Consider the following 13,191-nt stretch of genomic DNA (forward strand, 5'->3'; position numbering starts at 1 on the left):
ATAAAATAGAGAGAGAGAGAGAGAGAGAGAGAGAGAGAGACTAAAATGGGGGAAAAACATGATTCTCAGGAGAGGGAGGGAATCCAAACTCCTGCTCAATTATGTCACTTTTCTTTCAGTCAAAAGTCACATTATAATTTCAAATTGTTTAGGTGTCTCTACCTGTCTAATACTTTGTAAACTGTCCTGTATTGTTTCTTGATAATTTACTTGATATTTTCTGTCGTTCTTTTCTAATCTTATCTTCTATTCTGGTACATGAGACTGTAAGTCAGGGGAAACTTGAAGAAGACTGGTTGTCATTATAACATTGTCTACTGTGATTTCTGTGGAGTGTGATGAATGTGTGTCTTGCGTTGTGTCTAAGGTTTGAATGTCACTTGACTGCCTATCTTTAATGCAGCCGACTCGTATGTTTGTAAATGTTTTGTACACATTGCACATTGTAATGTCACTGGGGACAAAATCTGTCCACAAATGCTGACTGTTTTTTACAATAGTCCGGGAGTTTATTAAAAACTCTTCTCCTTTATATACTTTCATGTTATTGATTCTTTTTACACATTTGTAACATATCACTTTTGAATGTGTTGTTTCTAAGTCTTTACCAATATCAATATCAAATAACAAAAGTATTTCACATTTGAAATCTTTACACAGTAATCTTTTGCGATTACGTTTATTTTTCTTTTTGAGTGAGTGCTGTATTGCCACATACACTACAAAGTTCATTTAAAGATTTCATGTGGGTTTCTAAAGTGTGATCCGTTTGCCTGTATGTACATTGCAAGAAAAAAAATATTATAAAAGATTAAAAGACAAGTCCATTAAACGGTTTTAATCATTAGAAAGCCCAGAGAATGTTAGATGCGCCGATACAACTTTTTAAATAATTGGATGTGTCAAAAGTTTTATATTAATTTTTTAAAAAAATAAATAGCTCCTGTAACTGATTTTATTCATTGAGTTTTTCAGATGTAAATAACTAAAGAACTAATCACAGCAGAATAATGAAACCCAGACACAAATATCAAACAAGAAAAATGCAGTTATATCCAAGCTTTGAAAAATATGTTGTGAATTTAAAAGAGGAGTAGCAGTAGACTGAAAACAGGAAATGCCGTTACTCAATTTATATGTTTTTGGAACGTAATGCATTGTATGCAGCTTTACCTGCAGGATTGACCGCTTGACCCTGAGGTCAACCTGACCTATACCGTGAGTAAAGGCTCGCTCAGGCACGTAATTCGTGGGTGTGCGCTATATAAATGTGTATTATTATTATTATTATTATTATTATTATTATTATTATTATTATTATTATTATTATTATGGCCTGACACCGAAGCCATCGTTATGTTATAGCCTAATCGTGGCCTTCGTAAAGTTATGGCCTGATACTGACCAAAAAATGACGTCGAAATGCCAGTCTTTTGCCACAAAAGAAAACAAATCGTGAGTTGTATTCAATAGTTCAACCAATGAAATAATGTGTTTTCATGAGCTCTACTAACGACAACTCACAAGGCGGTGCAAAAAAACAAATAATGACGTCACACTGCCAGTCTTTTTGGATCTCAGTATCAGGCTATAACATAACGATGGCTACGGTCTGATACTGAAATCCAATGGATTTTTTGGTCAGTATCAGGCCATAACTTTACGAAGGCCACGCTCCAGCCCTTGGTTTACCTTAAGCTTAAGCTTGAGCTGGATTTTTTTTTATTATAGCGCAATATCCACTAAACGTGCTCAAAGCATTTTACAAGAGGTCCCTCCAACAACAATATTGAACATGCGGGACGAGACATGATGCCTGTTAGGGGATATTACAAAAACAAACAAAAATTCGGATAGAGACAAAATTGGTAACGGCCAGGAACGTATTTGTGACCCAACGTCTCAAAACGGTACTATATCTGGATGGACCAGATGCTAAAAAGTCAAATTATAGATAAACTGGTCAAAAATATGAAACGTTGATATCTAGCACAATAAAATATGATATTCCTTCTCCTCTATAAAGCATATAGACTCAAATTAAGTCTGATATTTCTGGCTACAAATTCCAGTTTCAGCATTTTAATCATCCCGACTTAATGTCGTTTTGAGACGAGGGGTCACATTTTACACATGAATATGGCGCTAGATTATTAGAAATTAGCCTTTATCCTGGGACTTAACTATGCGCCGCTCAGGACTAGAACCCAAGATCTTCCGATCCAAAGGCGAGTGTCATACCACTAGACCACATAGCCATATAACATTCTTTCTTAATACTCTTAAACAGTCGTAACGTCACTTCCTACCTAATGACGCATGGTAACTTAGTAACACTGGCTCTAAACTATCGGAACAATGGCGGACGCCCGTATGAAACATTTCTCTGGCGAGCATAAAAGCGTATCCAGAGGGGAAAAAAACATAAATTTGATCAATTTTTGACTCTTACACATTCTGATCACTAAGCATATGAAAAGTTCTAGCCAGCATGAAGAATAAAAAGTAATGATTTCCTTTGTATAGAACCAAGATGGCCGCCGTTGCCGGGCGGCGTGACATCAGACTACTGAATCCAATTGCTCTGAAAAATTTCCTTTTCTCCCCCCCCCCCCCCCCCCCCCAGAGTGTTCCATACACACTGGTCCTTCCTTGGAATTACGTACCACCGGAAACGACTACCCATTCCTCTACCACTTCCGCTGACGTCATCACAGAGGATACCAGTGACTCATCAGAGGAAACAACAACAGAAGGTTCCTTAGGAGCAGGATTAGTGGGGACCATCGAATCTTCTGTGGACCCAACGGCAGCAGTGAGCAGTGGCTGGATAATGAGCCCAAGCAATTCCAGTAAGATCTTTTTTTATAATGCCACTCGCTTTCGGATCGGAAGGTCCTGGTTTCGAGCCTCGCGCCCGGCGCATAGTTGAGTCCTTGGAAAAGGCTCTTTACTCACATTCTCTCACCGTACTCGAGTGTAAAATGAGTACCTGGCCGTTTAACAGTATTGTCTTTGTCCGAAAAATTGTAATATCGCCTAACAGGCGTCATGTCCCGTCCTACATGTTAAATGTTGCTGTTGTCCAGGGACCCCTTGTAAAGCACTTTGAGCACATTTAGTGGATATTGCGCTATATAAAGGTCAATTATTTTTTTCGAAGACAAAACTAAACTAAAGCATTTATATAGCGTAAAATCCACTAACGGGGGTTGCGATAGCTCAGTGGGTAGAGCACTCGCTTCACACGCAAAGGCACCAAGATCGATACCTGGTGCCAGTCGAGATATTTTTCTGATCCCCTGTCCACCTAGCAGTAAATGGGTAGCTGAGTCTATTGAATTTGGCGGAAAGTACTTAAGTTAAAGGATTGCAAGCAATTGCTAGTATTGTCCATTTCACGCTATAGAAACCGGGATAAACTCCGGCTCCATGAGCCCAATGACTCTGAAGGGCTACTTAAGATCCACTAAACGTGCTCAAAGCGCTTTATAAGGGATCCCCAGCCAACAGTAGCAACAATTAACATGTAGAACGAGACATGACATGACGCCTATTAGGCGATATTACATTATTTTCCGACAGAGACAACGCTGTACTCATTTTTTGCACCTGAGTACGGTGAGAGAATTTGAGTAAAGAGCCTTTTCCAAGGACTCAATTATGTGCCGAGTGAGGCTCAAATCCAGGACCTTCCGATCCGAAAGCGAGTGTCATACAATTAGACTACATAGCCACAGAAAGACATGCTTTGTTTGTTTGTTTGTTTGTTTGTTTGTTTGTTTGTTTGTTTGTTTGTTTGTTTGTTTGTTTGTTTGTTTGTTTGTTTGTTTGTTTGTTTGTTTGTTTGTTTGTTTGTTCGTTTTCAATGGTTCCACTGCGCTTGCTAAATATATTTAAGTCATTTTAACGCGAGGAAAAAAAATGAATTTGGATAGTCAAACACTTCTAGATTTACAATAGGATTCAATAGTCTGATGTCACGTCCCCCAGCAACCAGCAGTTTGGTTCTGAACAAAGAAAATCGGTTCTTTTCATTCTTCATGCTGGCTAGAACTTTTTCACATGTCGTGTTATCAGAATGTGTAAAAGTCAAAAAATGATCAGATTTATAATGTTTTTCTCCTCTGGATACATTTTTATGCTCGTCGGAGAAATATTTCATGAGGACGGTGATGGAGAGATAATGGCGTCAGCCATTGTTCTGATAGTTTATGTAAATGATGCTGCTCATTGTCTGTAGTGGTTCATTCATCCTGTTTTGTTGATAAATGGGAAACCCGAAACGTCCATTCTATCTGTTTTCGTATATTAAATTGAAGCTTACATTCAATTTCACATTGTTATTTATTTCTGACACTTTAGAAACAGTTACCATGCGTCATTACGAGGGAAATGACGTCACGACTGTTTAACCCTATTGAAAGGTGTTGAGGAAAAGCAAAAAAGCTTCGGATGGGAACAATACAGACAATGGGCGGTTCGGGTACAAACCCTTCGTCAGCACAACAATAAACTAATGAACGTGGAAAACAAATAAAATTATATGTGACCCCTCGTCTCAAAACGGTATTAAGTCGGGTCGATTAAGATGCTGAAAATGGAATTTGTAGTCAGAATTATCATGCTTTAGTTGAGTTTATCATGCTTTATAGGGTAGACGGAATATCATATTTTACTGTGCTAAATACCAACGTTTATTATTTTTGACCAGTTTAACTAGCATTTGAATTTTTAACAACCTTTAAAAAGAATCTCAAGACATATTTCTACTGTATTTGTTTTTATTGACTCTATGAATCCTTGATTTGGCTATGAATTTTTTTTTTTCACTTAAAATTGATAATTTATATTGTAAAGTGCCCAGAACTTGTGTTTTACACGAGAATGAGCGCTGTATAAGTGTGTATTATTATTATTATTATCTGGTCCTACCCGACATGATACCGTTTTGATACGAGGGGTGACATATCAGTAGAACGTGTATCGCCTGTACTCAATGGTGGTCGGAATGTGATTGAAACGTTGGCGTGGCGTGGGATAGTGGGTAGGGAGTCCTTACTAACGAAAGAGTGAAAATGGATAGGCTTCGTATGGGAACAATACAGACAATGGACGTTTCGGATACAAACCATTCGTCAGCACAACAGTACACAAATAAACGTGGAAAACAAATAAAATATAATGATAATATTATATTATATTTTATTTGTTTTGCACGTTTATTTGTGTACTGTTGTGCTGACGAAGAGTTTCTACCCGAAACGTCCATTGTCTGTTTTGTTCCCATACGAAGCCTCTCCATTTTCACTCTTTCGTTAGTATTTTACGATCACCGGCTTCAGGCAGCCCATACCGAGTTTGATCACCCGCTGCTGCGCTGTTCGGCCTTGAGCAAGCCACCTCGCCCCACACTCCTCTAGGCTTGGTGAGAAGTTGCCAGGCTTTGATACCAGTAAGAGGAGACACTGGGTAGCTGCGAATCGACTTCGGTCGAGGAGCTGCCTAACGGCAAGTGCGTTACATCTGTGGGGTCTAACTTCCTGTCCAATATGTCCACGCTGTGGGCAAGAACCCGAGACGGCAGAGCATCTAGTCGAAAGGTGTGTTGTGACGATGCTACCAGGCGGGTTTGCGACGGTGCACGAATGCGGACCGGACTTTGCTGATTGGGTCGATCGTCATAACATAGTAGTGTGAACCATAAGAGGCTGCTGCCCTAGCTTGCATTGCGGCGCTGCACTGCAGCTGACGCCTGGATTATTCCAGTCTTCTCTTGATTTGGCTATGAATTCATTGCATTGCACATTTTTTCCACTCAAAATTGATAATTTATATTGTAAAATGCTCAGAGCTTATGTTTTACACGAGAATAAGCGCTGTATAAATGTGTATTATTATTATTATTATTATTATTATTATTATTATTATTATTATTATTATTATTATTATTATTATTATTATTATTATTATTATTATTATTATTATTATTATTATTATTATTATTATTATTATAGACCCTTCAGAAAAGAATTCCCCATGGGAATGAATAAATGCGACCCATCGTGTCAAAACGGTATTATGTCGGAATAGACCAGATTCTAAAAAAAAGTCAAATGAAAGTTAAACAGGTGAAAAATATAAATGAACCGTAATATAGACTGTAACATACGATAATCATTCTCCTCAATAAAACATACAAACTCAACCCAAGTCTGATATTTCTGGTTATAAAATCAATTTTCAGCAGCTTAGTCATCCCGACATAAAACCGTTTTGGGGAGAGGGGTCACAAATAGAATATTATTTTATTTTTTATTTATTTATTTATGTGTATTTTGCTACCTCTTTTCTCTTCCTGCAGGTGCGTCTAGCATGAAACTTATGGCGCTTCCTAACGTGTGCTACACGGGTGTCTACGTGCAACAAGTTCCTGTCCCCGTCTTCGATCTGTCGGACTGCGCGTCCTTTTGCCTGACGGATGACGAGTGCGAGGGAATCAACTTCCGGAGCGAGCATGGAAAATGTGACAGAGTTCACCAGGCCGTCTCTGAGGGCGGCGCCGATCAGGATCCTGTGTCTGGGTGTCAGTTGTGGAAAGTCGTATGGAAGAATTAACCCTCTCACTATCCTGTGTGTGGGTGTCAGTTGTGGAAAGTCGTATGGAAGAATTAACCCTCTCACTATCCTGTGTGTGGGTGTCAGTTGTGGAAAGTCGTATGGAAGAATTAACCCTCTCACTATCCTGTGTCTGGGTGTCAGTTGTGGAAAGTCGTATGGAAGAATTAACCCTCTCACTAACTACCTACCATATGTCGTGACCCCTTGTCCCAAAACGGTATTAAGTCGGGATGATTAAGATGCTGATAATCGAATTTGTAGCCAGAAATATCAGACATAAGTTGAGTTTGTTTGCTTTATAGAGGAGAAGGAATATCATATTTTACTGTGCTAAATACCAACGTTTTATATTTTGACCAGTTTAACTATAATTTGACTTTTTAGCATCTGGTTCATCCCGACATAATACCGTTTTGAGACGTTGGGTCACATTTTTCCGGATTTTCCCCAAGATGTCAAATCCATCCAACATAAAAAAAAATTATTTTTGTTTAAAAACAAAAACTCAAACGGAATAAGTACATGCTAGACAATAGTTTGTTCAGCAAAACATTCTGTGAAGCACAGTGTCAAGTTTTCATGACTAGAAGATAAATAAATGCCTTGAAATATTAGTGTGATAAACAAAAGAATTCAGATTGAGATAAAATGCTGATTGTATCGTGACGAATGTGACGATTTTCCTATCAGTTGGAAAGAAAAGAGTTAAGATGAAGAATGGGTGATCTTGTCTGCTCTCCAACCGGATTTTCAAGAAATCCATACAATTCGACCATTCGGTGCGCGTCCCTGACATAATCATTGACTTAGTGAAATCTTTTGAAAGCCCAATGTCTCCTGAGAATTTTAATCTTTATTTGAAGCAAATCGGGTGAAAATTTCATGAAGTTATGGTCATATGCATGGGCTAAGGTGTGAAACCCTAATTTTGAGAAAATCGCTTCCAAAGTTGACAAGAGTTGAAATTAAATATAATGATTACCGTCTTTAAAAAAAATTAAAATGAAATATTTAGGAGTAGAATTCAATTAAAATAATTCATCAATATGTAGAATAAGTTTTGATTTTACGAGTTTTGAAGAGAATTCATTTTCCATAAAAATTGATCTCTTGACTAAAATTGTCAATATCTCTGTTTAAAGTTTTTCGCCATGCGACTGATAATCTCAAGGACGCTCACGGTCATTGGACATCCAGATAATAATATTATCAAGCTGTTCCAAAAGGCCGATTTAGTGGCGTTTTTAGCTACGAAACCAATAATGAAGTATTTGGAACGGAACTAAGGAAAACATCAGTTTTCATCAATTTCTATCAATCACAAAAGGTAAAATAAACCAAAAACTAGAGGTGCCTAGATGAGTCAATGAAATGGAGAGAAAGATAAATGTAAATATTGCTGCTCGAAGCTCGAAGAAATAAATAGTGGCGTAGGTAAGATGAATCATTCATCTGAACTACGCCACTACTACATTATCTCATTCATCTGTGGTGTTTCATTCATCCTGTTTTGTTGATAAAGGGGAAACCCGAAACGTTCATTTGATCTGTTTTCGTAATTAAATTGAAGCTTACATTCAATTTCACATTATTATTTATTTAGAGAAAGATAAAGGGAGTTAATGTGACTCATAAATAAAGGAACAACACAACACAACACAAACGACGTTACGGTCTTCCGCCTTTTTTAAGTAAACACGAAATATAATATATTATTATTATTATTTGTTTTGACAATCTAATATATGGGATGAATTATCGGTTATTCTCTATTCGTTGTAATGGGAAATAAATATGGTTGCTTTACATTATAAGCAACCCAACGTTCGCATTTTTTTTCCTTTTTGTTTTAAATAGCAATAGGAAATAGACTGGAAGCTTTGATGTAATCAACGAAGACACAATGTGTGTCAGTCCATGACATAACCAGTCGGAAGGTGAACATTTTGGATTTGCATTGTATGGAATTTTCTGAAAGAATATGGTCGCCATAGCATTTTAACCTTTATTTGACTTACGGATGTTTTTTCATTAAGTTATGGTCAGATGTATAGGAAAGGTATCCAGCAACTTTTCTCAAATTTCATACTTTTTCAACTTGACTAGCTGTTAAGAATATTTAGAAGTGAAATTAAATTTTGATATTTCCCGAAGATGTACAAAAACGGTTGATTTAATCATTTATGACAAGAACTCATTTTTGATAAAAATTGACCTTCTAACTAAACTTGGCAATATCTCAGTTCAAACCTTTTCACCATCCGACTGATTATGTCATTCACTGTAACAGATTATAATGACCAGTGTGAAGGAATCAATTTCTGTAGCACAGATGGACGATGTGACTGGGTTTACCATGTCATCTCCGAAGGCGCCGCTATGGCTCAGGATAATGTCTCGGGGCTATGTGGTCTTGTGGTATGTCACTCGCTTTCGGATCGGAAGGTCCTGGGTTCGAGCCTCGCTCGGCGTATAGTTGAGTTTTTGGAAAAGGCCCTTTACTCACATTATTTCACCGTACTCAGGTGTAAAATTAGTAACTGGCCGTTAACAGCGTGGTCTCTGTCCGAAAAAAAATTGTAATATCGCCTAACAGGCGACATGTCCCATCGCCATATGTTAAATGTTGCTGTTGGCCAACGACCTTTTGTAAAGTCTCAGCTCGTTTAGTTGATATTGCTCTATATAAAAGATCATTTTTAAACAGTATTCACAGCGTTTGGATACAATAAAGTAGCAGAATTGAGGACAAACGCATTTTCCTACAGGATTTAATGAAGATGATGTAACTCGGCTCTTTGTTATTTTGTTTTAGACAGCCAGATGGGTGATTAATTCTCACTAAATTCTCTTTAACATAATATTGCTAATTTTTAAGATTACTCATAGTTCTATTTGATGTGTTGGTTATAATTGATATGGCGGGCCCAAATGTTGAGTATTTTATTTAAACTCATAACATCATTACACCTGTGAATAAGCTCGTTCGTTGCACAGGAATTGGCTTCAACGGTCTGGACGACACTTCTCTCGTAATGACGCATAGTTACTTAGTAACTGGTTCTAAATTGTCGGAACAATGGCGGACGCTCTTATGAAATATTTCTCCGACGAGCATAAAAGTGTATCCAGAGGAGAAAAACATTATAAATATGATCATTTTATGACATTTATACATTCTGATCACATGACATGTGAAAATGTTCTAGCCAGCATGAAGAATAGACAGTACTGATTTTCTTTGCCAAGAACCACGATGGCCACCGTTGCTGGGCGACGTTCTTATAGTTTAGAGCCAGTTACTGAGTTACTATGCGTCATTACGAGGGAAGTGACGTCACGACCGTTGAAGCGTATTAGGGGCTAGTCGTGATGAAGTAAGCTTGAAGCTTGTTGTGAACTCAATGCAGTAAAAAATCCAAGAATTATTGATGCATTGCGTTTATCCAAGAAGCTCATAATATCTGCCAGCCTGAAATAACGTATTTACATACAAAACTATGTGTAACCTTTAACGTTTATAGAAAGTTCGAAGATGACATCACTCAGGTCTTTGTTATTGATTTTTGCCATCCGCGTTTATGAGTAATGCTCACTGAACTGTATTAACCTGACTATAAACATTCATGGATACACACAGTTTTGTGTGTTGGTCCATTCTACTTCCGGATGGCAATGTTATGAGCTTCTTAGCCAAGCGTATAGATAGTATGCAGATGACGTCACTCAGGTCTTTGTTATTGATTTTTGCCATCCGCGTTTATGAGTAATGCTCACTGAACTGTATTAACCTGACTATAAACATTCATGGATACACACAGTTTTGTGTGTTGGTCCATTCTACTTCCGGGTGGCAATGTTATGAGCTTCTTAGCCAAGCGCATACTATCTATAGATAGAATGAAGTTGACGTCACTCGGGTCTTTGTTATTGTTTTTTGTTTTTTGTTGTTTTTTTTTTTTGTTTTTTTGTTTTTGCCATCCGCGTAAATGAGTAATTCTAACTAAACTCCATTCACCAGATTATAAACGTTCGAGGCTACACATAGTATTGTGTGTTGGGCCGTTATAGATAGAATGCGCTTGGCCAAGGAGTTCACAACATTGCCATCCGGAAGTATAACGGACCAACACACAAACTCTGTGTAACCATGAACTTTTATAGTCTGGTTAATACAGTTTAGTGAGAACAACTCACAAACGCGGATGGCAAAAACAATAACAAAGGTCTGAGTGACGTCATCTGCATACTATCTATACTTCTGGATGGCAATGTTGTCAGCTTCTCAGCTACGCGCATTCTATCAAGAGTCTGATTTATAAAATTTAGTGAGAACTATTCCTAAAAGAGGCTGACTAACAAAAACAATAACAAAGAGATGAGTGACGTCAAATTCGTTCTATCTATAGTATTATACAGAAATTGTCTTCTGGGTTGTTTTTGTTTTTGTTTTTGTTTTTTTGTTTTTCTATTTATTTTTTTTTTTTTTTTTTTGCTTTGATCAAGGGACGCAATCATTCGTAATTTTAATCAACCAATCTGGAAATTAGTTTTGTTCCAGTTGCTTCCCTTTTACCAGCTTTGAGACGAGCAGTCACTTTGTCTGCCGCATTCTGTACAAAAGGAGTCATAGTCCTTCAGAGCCATTAGGCCCGTGGAGCCGGAGTTTATCCCGGTTTCTATAGCGTGAAACGGACAACAGCAATTGCTCGCTATCCTTTGGATAGGACGCAAATATTTTAAACATTTTGGGTCACTCGAGTTTTTGTTATTGTTTTTTGGGTTTTTTTTGTTTTTTTTTTAAATTTTGCCATCCACGTTTATGGGTAATTCTCACTTAACTGGTTTTTTTTTTTTCAGACTATAAACGTTCATGGTTTTGTGTGTTGGTCCGTTATACTCCTGGATGGCAATGCTGTGAGCTTCTTAGCCAAGGGCAGACTATCTATATATAGCATGCGCTTGGCTAAGAAGCTCACAAGATTGCCAACCGGAAGTATAACAGACCAACACACAAAATTATGTGTAACCATGAACGTTTATAATTTGGATAATACAGTTTAGTTAGAATAACTCATAAACATGGATGGCAAAAAACAATAACAAAGACCTGAGTGACGTCAACTTCAAATTATCTATAGCTCTGGATGGCAATGTTGTGAGCTTCTTGGACAAGGGCATACTATCTATATTATTATCAGATGTTATTTCTTCTCACTAAATTCTCACAGACTACAAACTTGCGGTGTATTTATACGATCGATATAATACGCTTCAACAGTCGTGACGTCACTTCCCTCGTAATGACGCATGGTAACTTAGTAACTGGCTCTAAACTATCGGAACAATGTCGGACGCCCTTATGAAATATTTCTCCGACGAGCAGAAAAGCGTATCCAGAGAAAAAAAACATAAAACATGAAAAGTTTTAGCCAGTATGAACAAAAAAAAGGACCGATATTCTTTGTTTAGAACCACGATGGCCGCCGTTGCTGGACGACGTGACATCAGACTATTGAATCGGGAAGAAATGGTGTGACATGTAGGACGGGACATGACGCCTGCTAGGCGATATTACAATTTTTTTCAGATAGACACAACGCTTTTAACGGGCAATGTACTCATTTTATACCTTGTATGTTGATAGAATGTGAATAAAGAGCCTTTTTCAAGAACTCAACTATGCGCCGAGCGAGGCTCGAACCCATGATCTTCCGATCGGAAAGCGAGTGTCATACCACTAGACCACACTCTCTTTCGGATCGGAAAATCTTAGGTTCAAGCCCCACTCGCTCGGCGCATATTTGATTCATTGAAAAAGGCTCTGTACTCACTTTCTCTCACCGTACTCAGGTTGTAAAATGAGTACCTGACCGTTAACATCGTTGCCTAAAAAAATGTAAAATCGCCTAATAGGCGTCATTTCTCGTTATATATGTTATATGTTGCTATTTGTCGGGGACCCCTTGTAAAGCGCTTTGAGCACATTAAGTGGATATTGCACGAAATTAAAGCTCGTTTTCTTTTTGTTTTTTAAAGAATACACGTAGTTTTGTGTATCGGTACGTTTTTATCCGGCTAGCGGGTATTGCGAGTATTTTACTTAAACGCATAGCATCAATAGGCCTGTTATAATATTATTTCCAATATGACTTTAAAAAGACCAATCTGGAAATCACATAATTTTATTTACCAAAATCTGCCTTGACCCGAGCACGATGACAAAGACTAAAACTGCCGTACTCTTGAAAAACCCATATTTCAAAATTTGGCCAGAAAACTCGTCCTTCAAATATCGATCGATTTAAATGACCCTCATCTTGGCAAAAAAAAACTCTCAAACCTGGGACTTCCGCGAAGTCCCAGGTTTCATCAAATTATTCAATAGATAGAACGAAGTTGACGTTACTCAGGTATTTGTTATTGTTTTGTTTTTGTTTGTCTTTGTTTTGTTTGTTTTGTTTTTTGGGGTTTTTTTTCGTTTTTTTTTTTCTTGTTTTTTTTTTTTTTTTGTTTTGTTTTGTTTTGTTTTGTTTTTTGTTTTCGTTTTTGTTTTTTTTTTTTTTTGGG

At 37.5% G+C, this 13,191-nt stretch overlaps 1 protein-coding gene across 3 annotated transcripts in view; it reads left to right on the forward strand.

The window, feature by feature from the left end:
- Positions 1-8,448, forward strand: part of LOC144960572 (uncharacterized) — a 26,587-nt gene extending 18,139 nt beyond the window's left edge. For all 3 annotated transcript variants that reach the window (XM_078893786.1, XM_078893785.1, XM_078893787.1), the window contains exons 5-6: positions 2,627-2,852; positions 6,365-8,448. In XM_078893786.1, coding sequence (XP_078749912.1) covers positions 2,627-2,852; positions 6,365-6,618 — 480 coding nt within the window. In that variant the 3' untranslated portion in view covers positions 6,619-8,448. The remainder of the gene's footprint in view (positions 1-2,626; positions 2,853-6,364) is intronic.
- Positions 8,449-13,191: the final 4,743 nt, after the last annotated feature.

This window comes from Berghia stephanieae, chromosome 15 (genome assembly GCF_034508935.2).
Source record: "Berghia stephanieae isolate SIO BIC M18660-M18661 chromosome 15, UCSD_Bste_1.3, whole genome shotgun sequence".
Classification (NCBI taxonomy): Eukaryota; Metazoa; Mollusca; class Gastropoda; order Nudibranchia; family Aeolidiidae; genus Berghia; species Berghia stephanieae.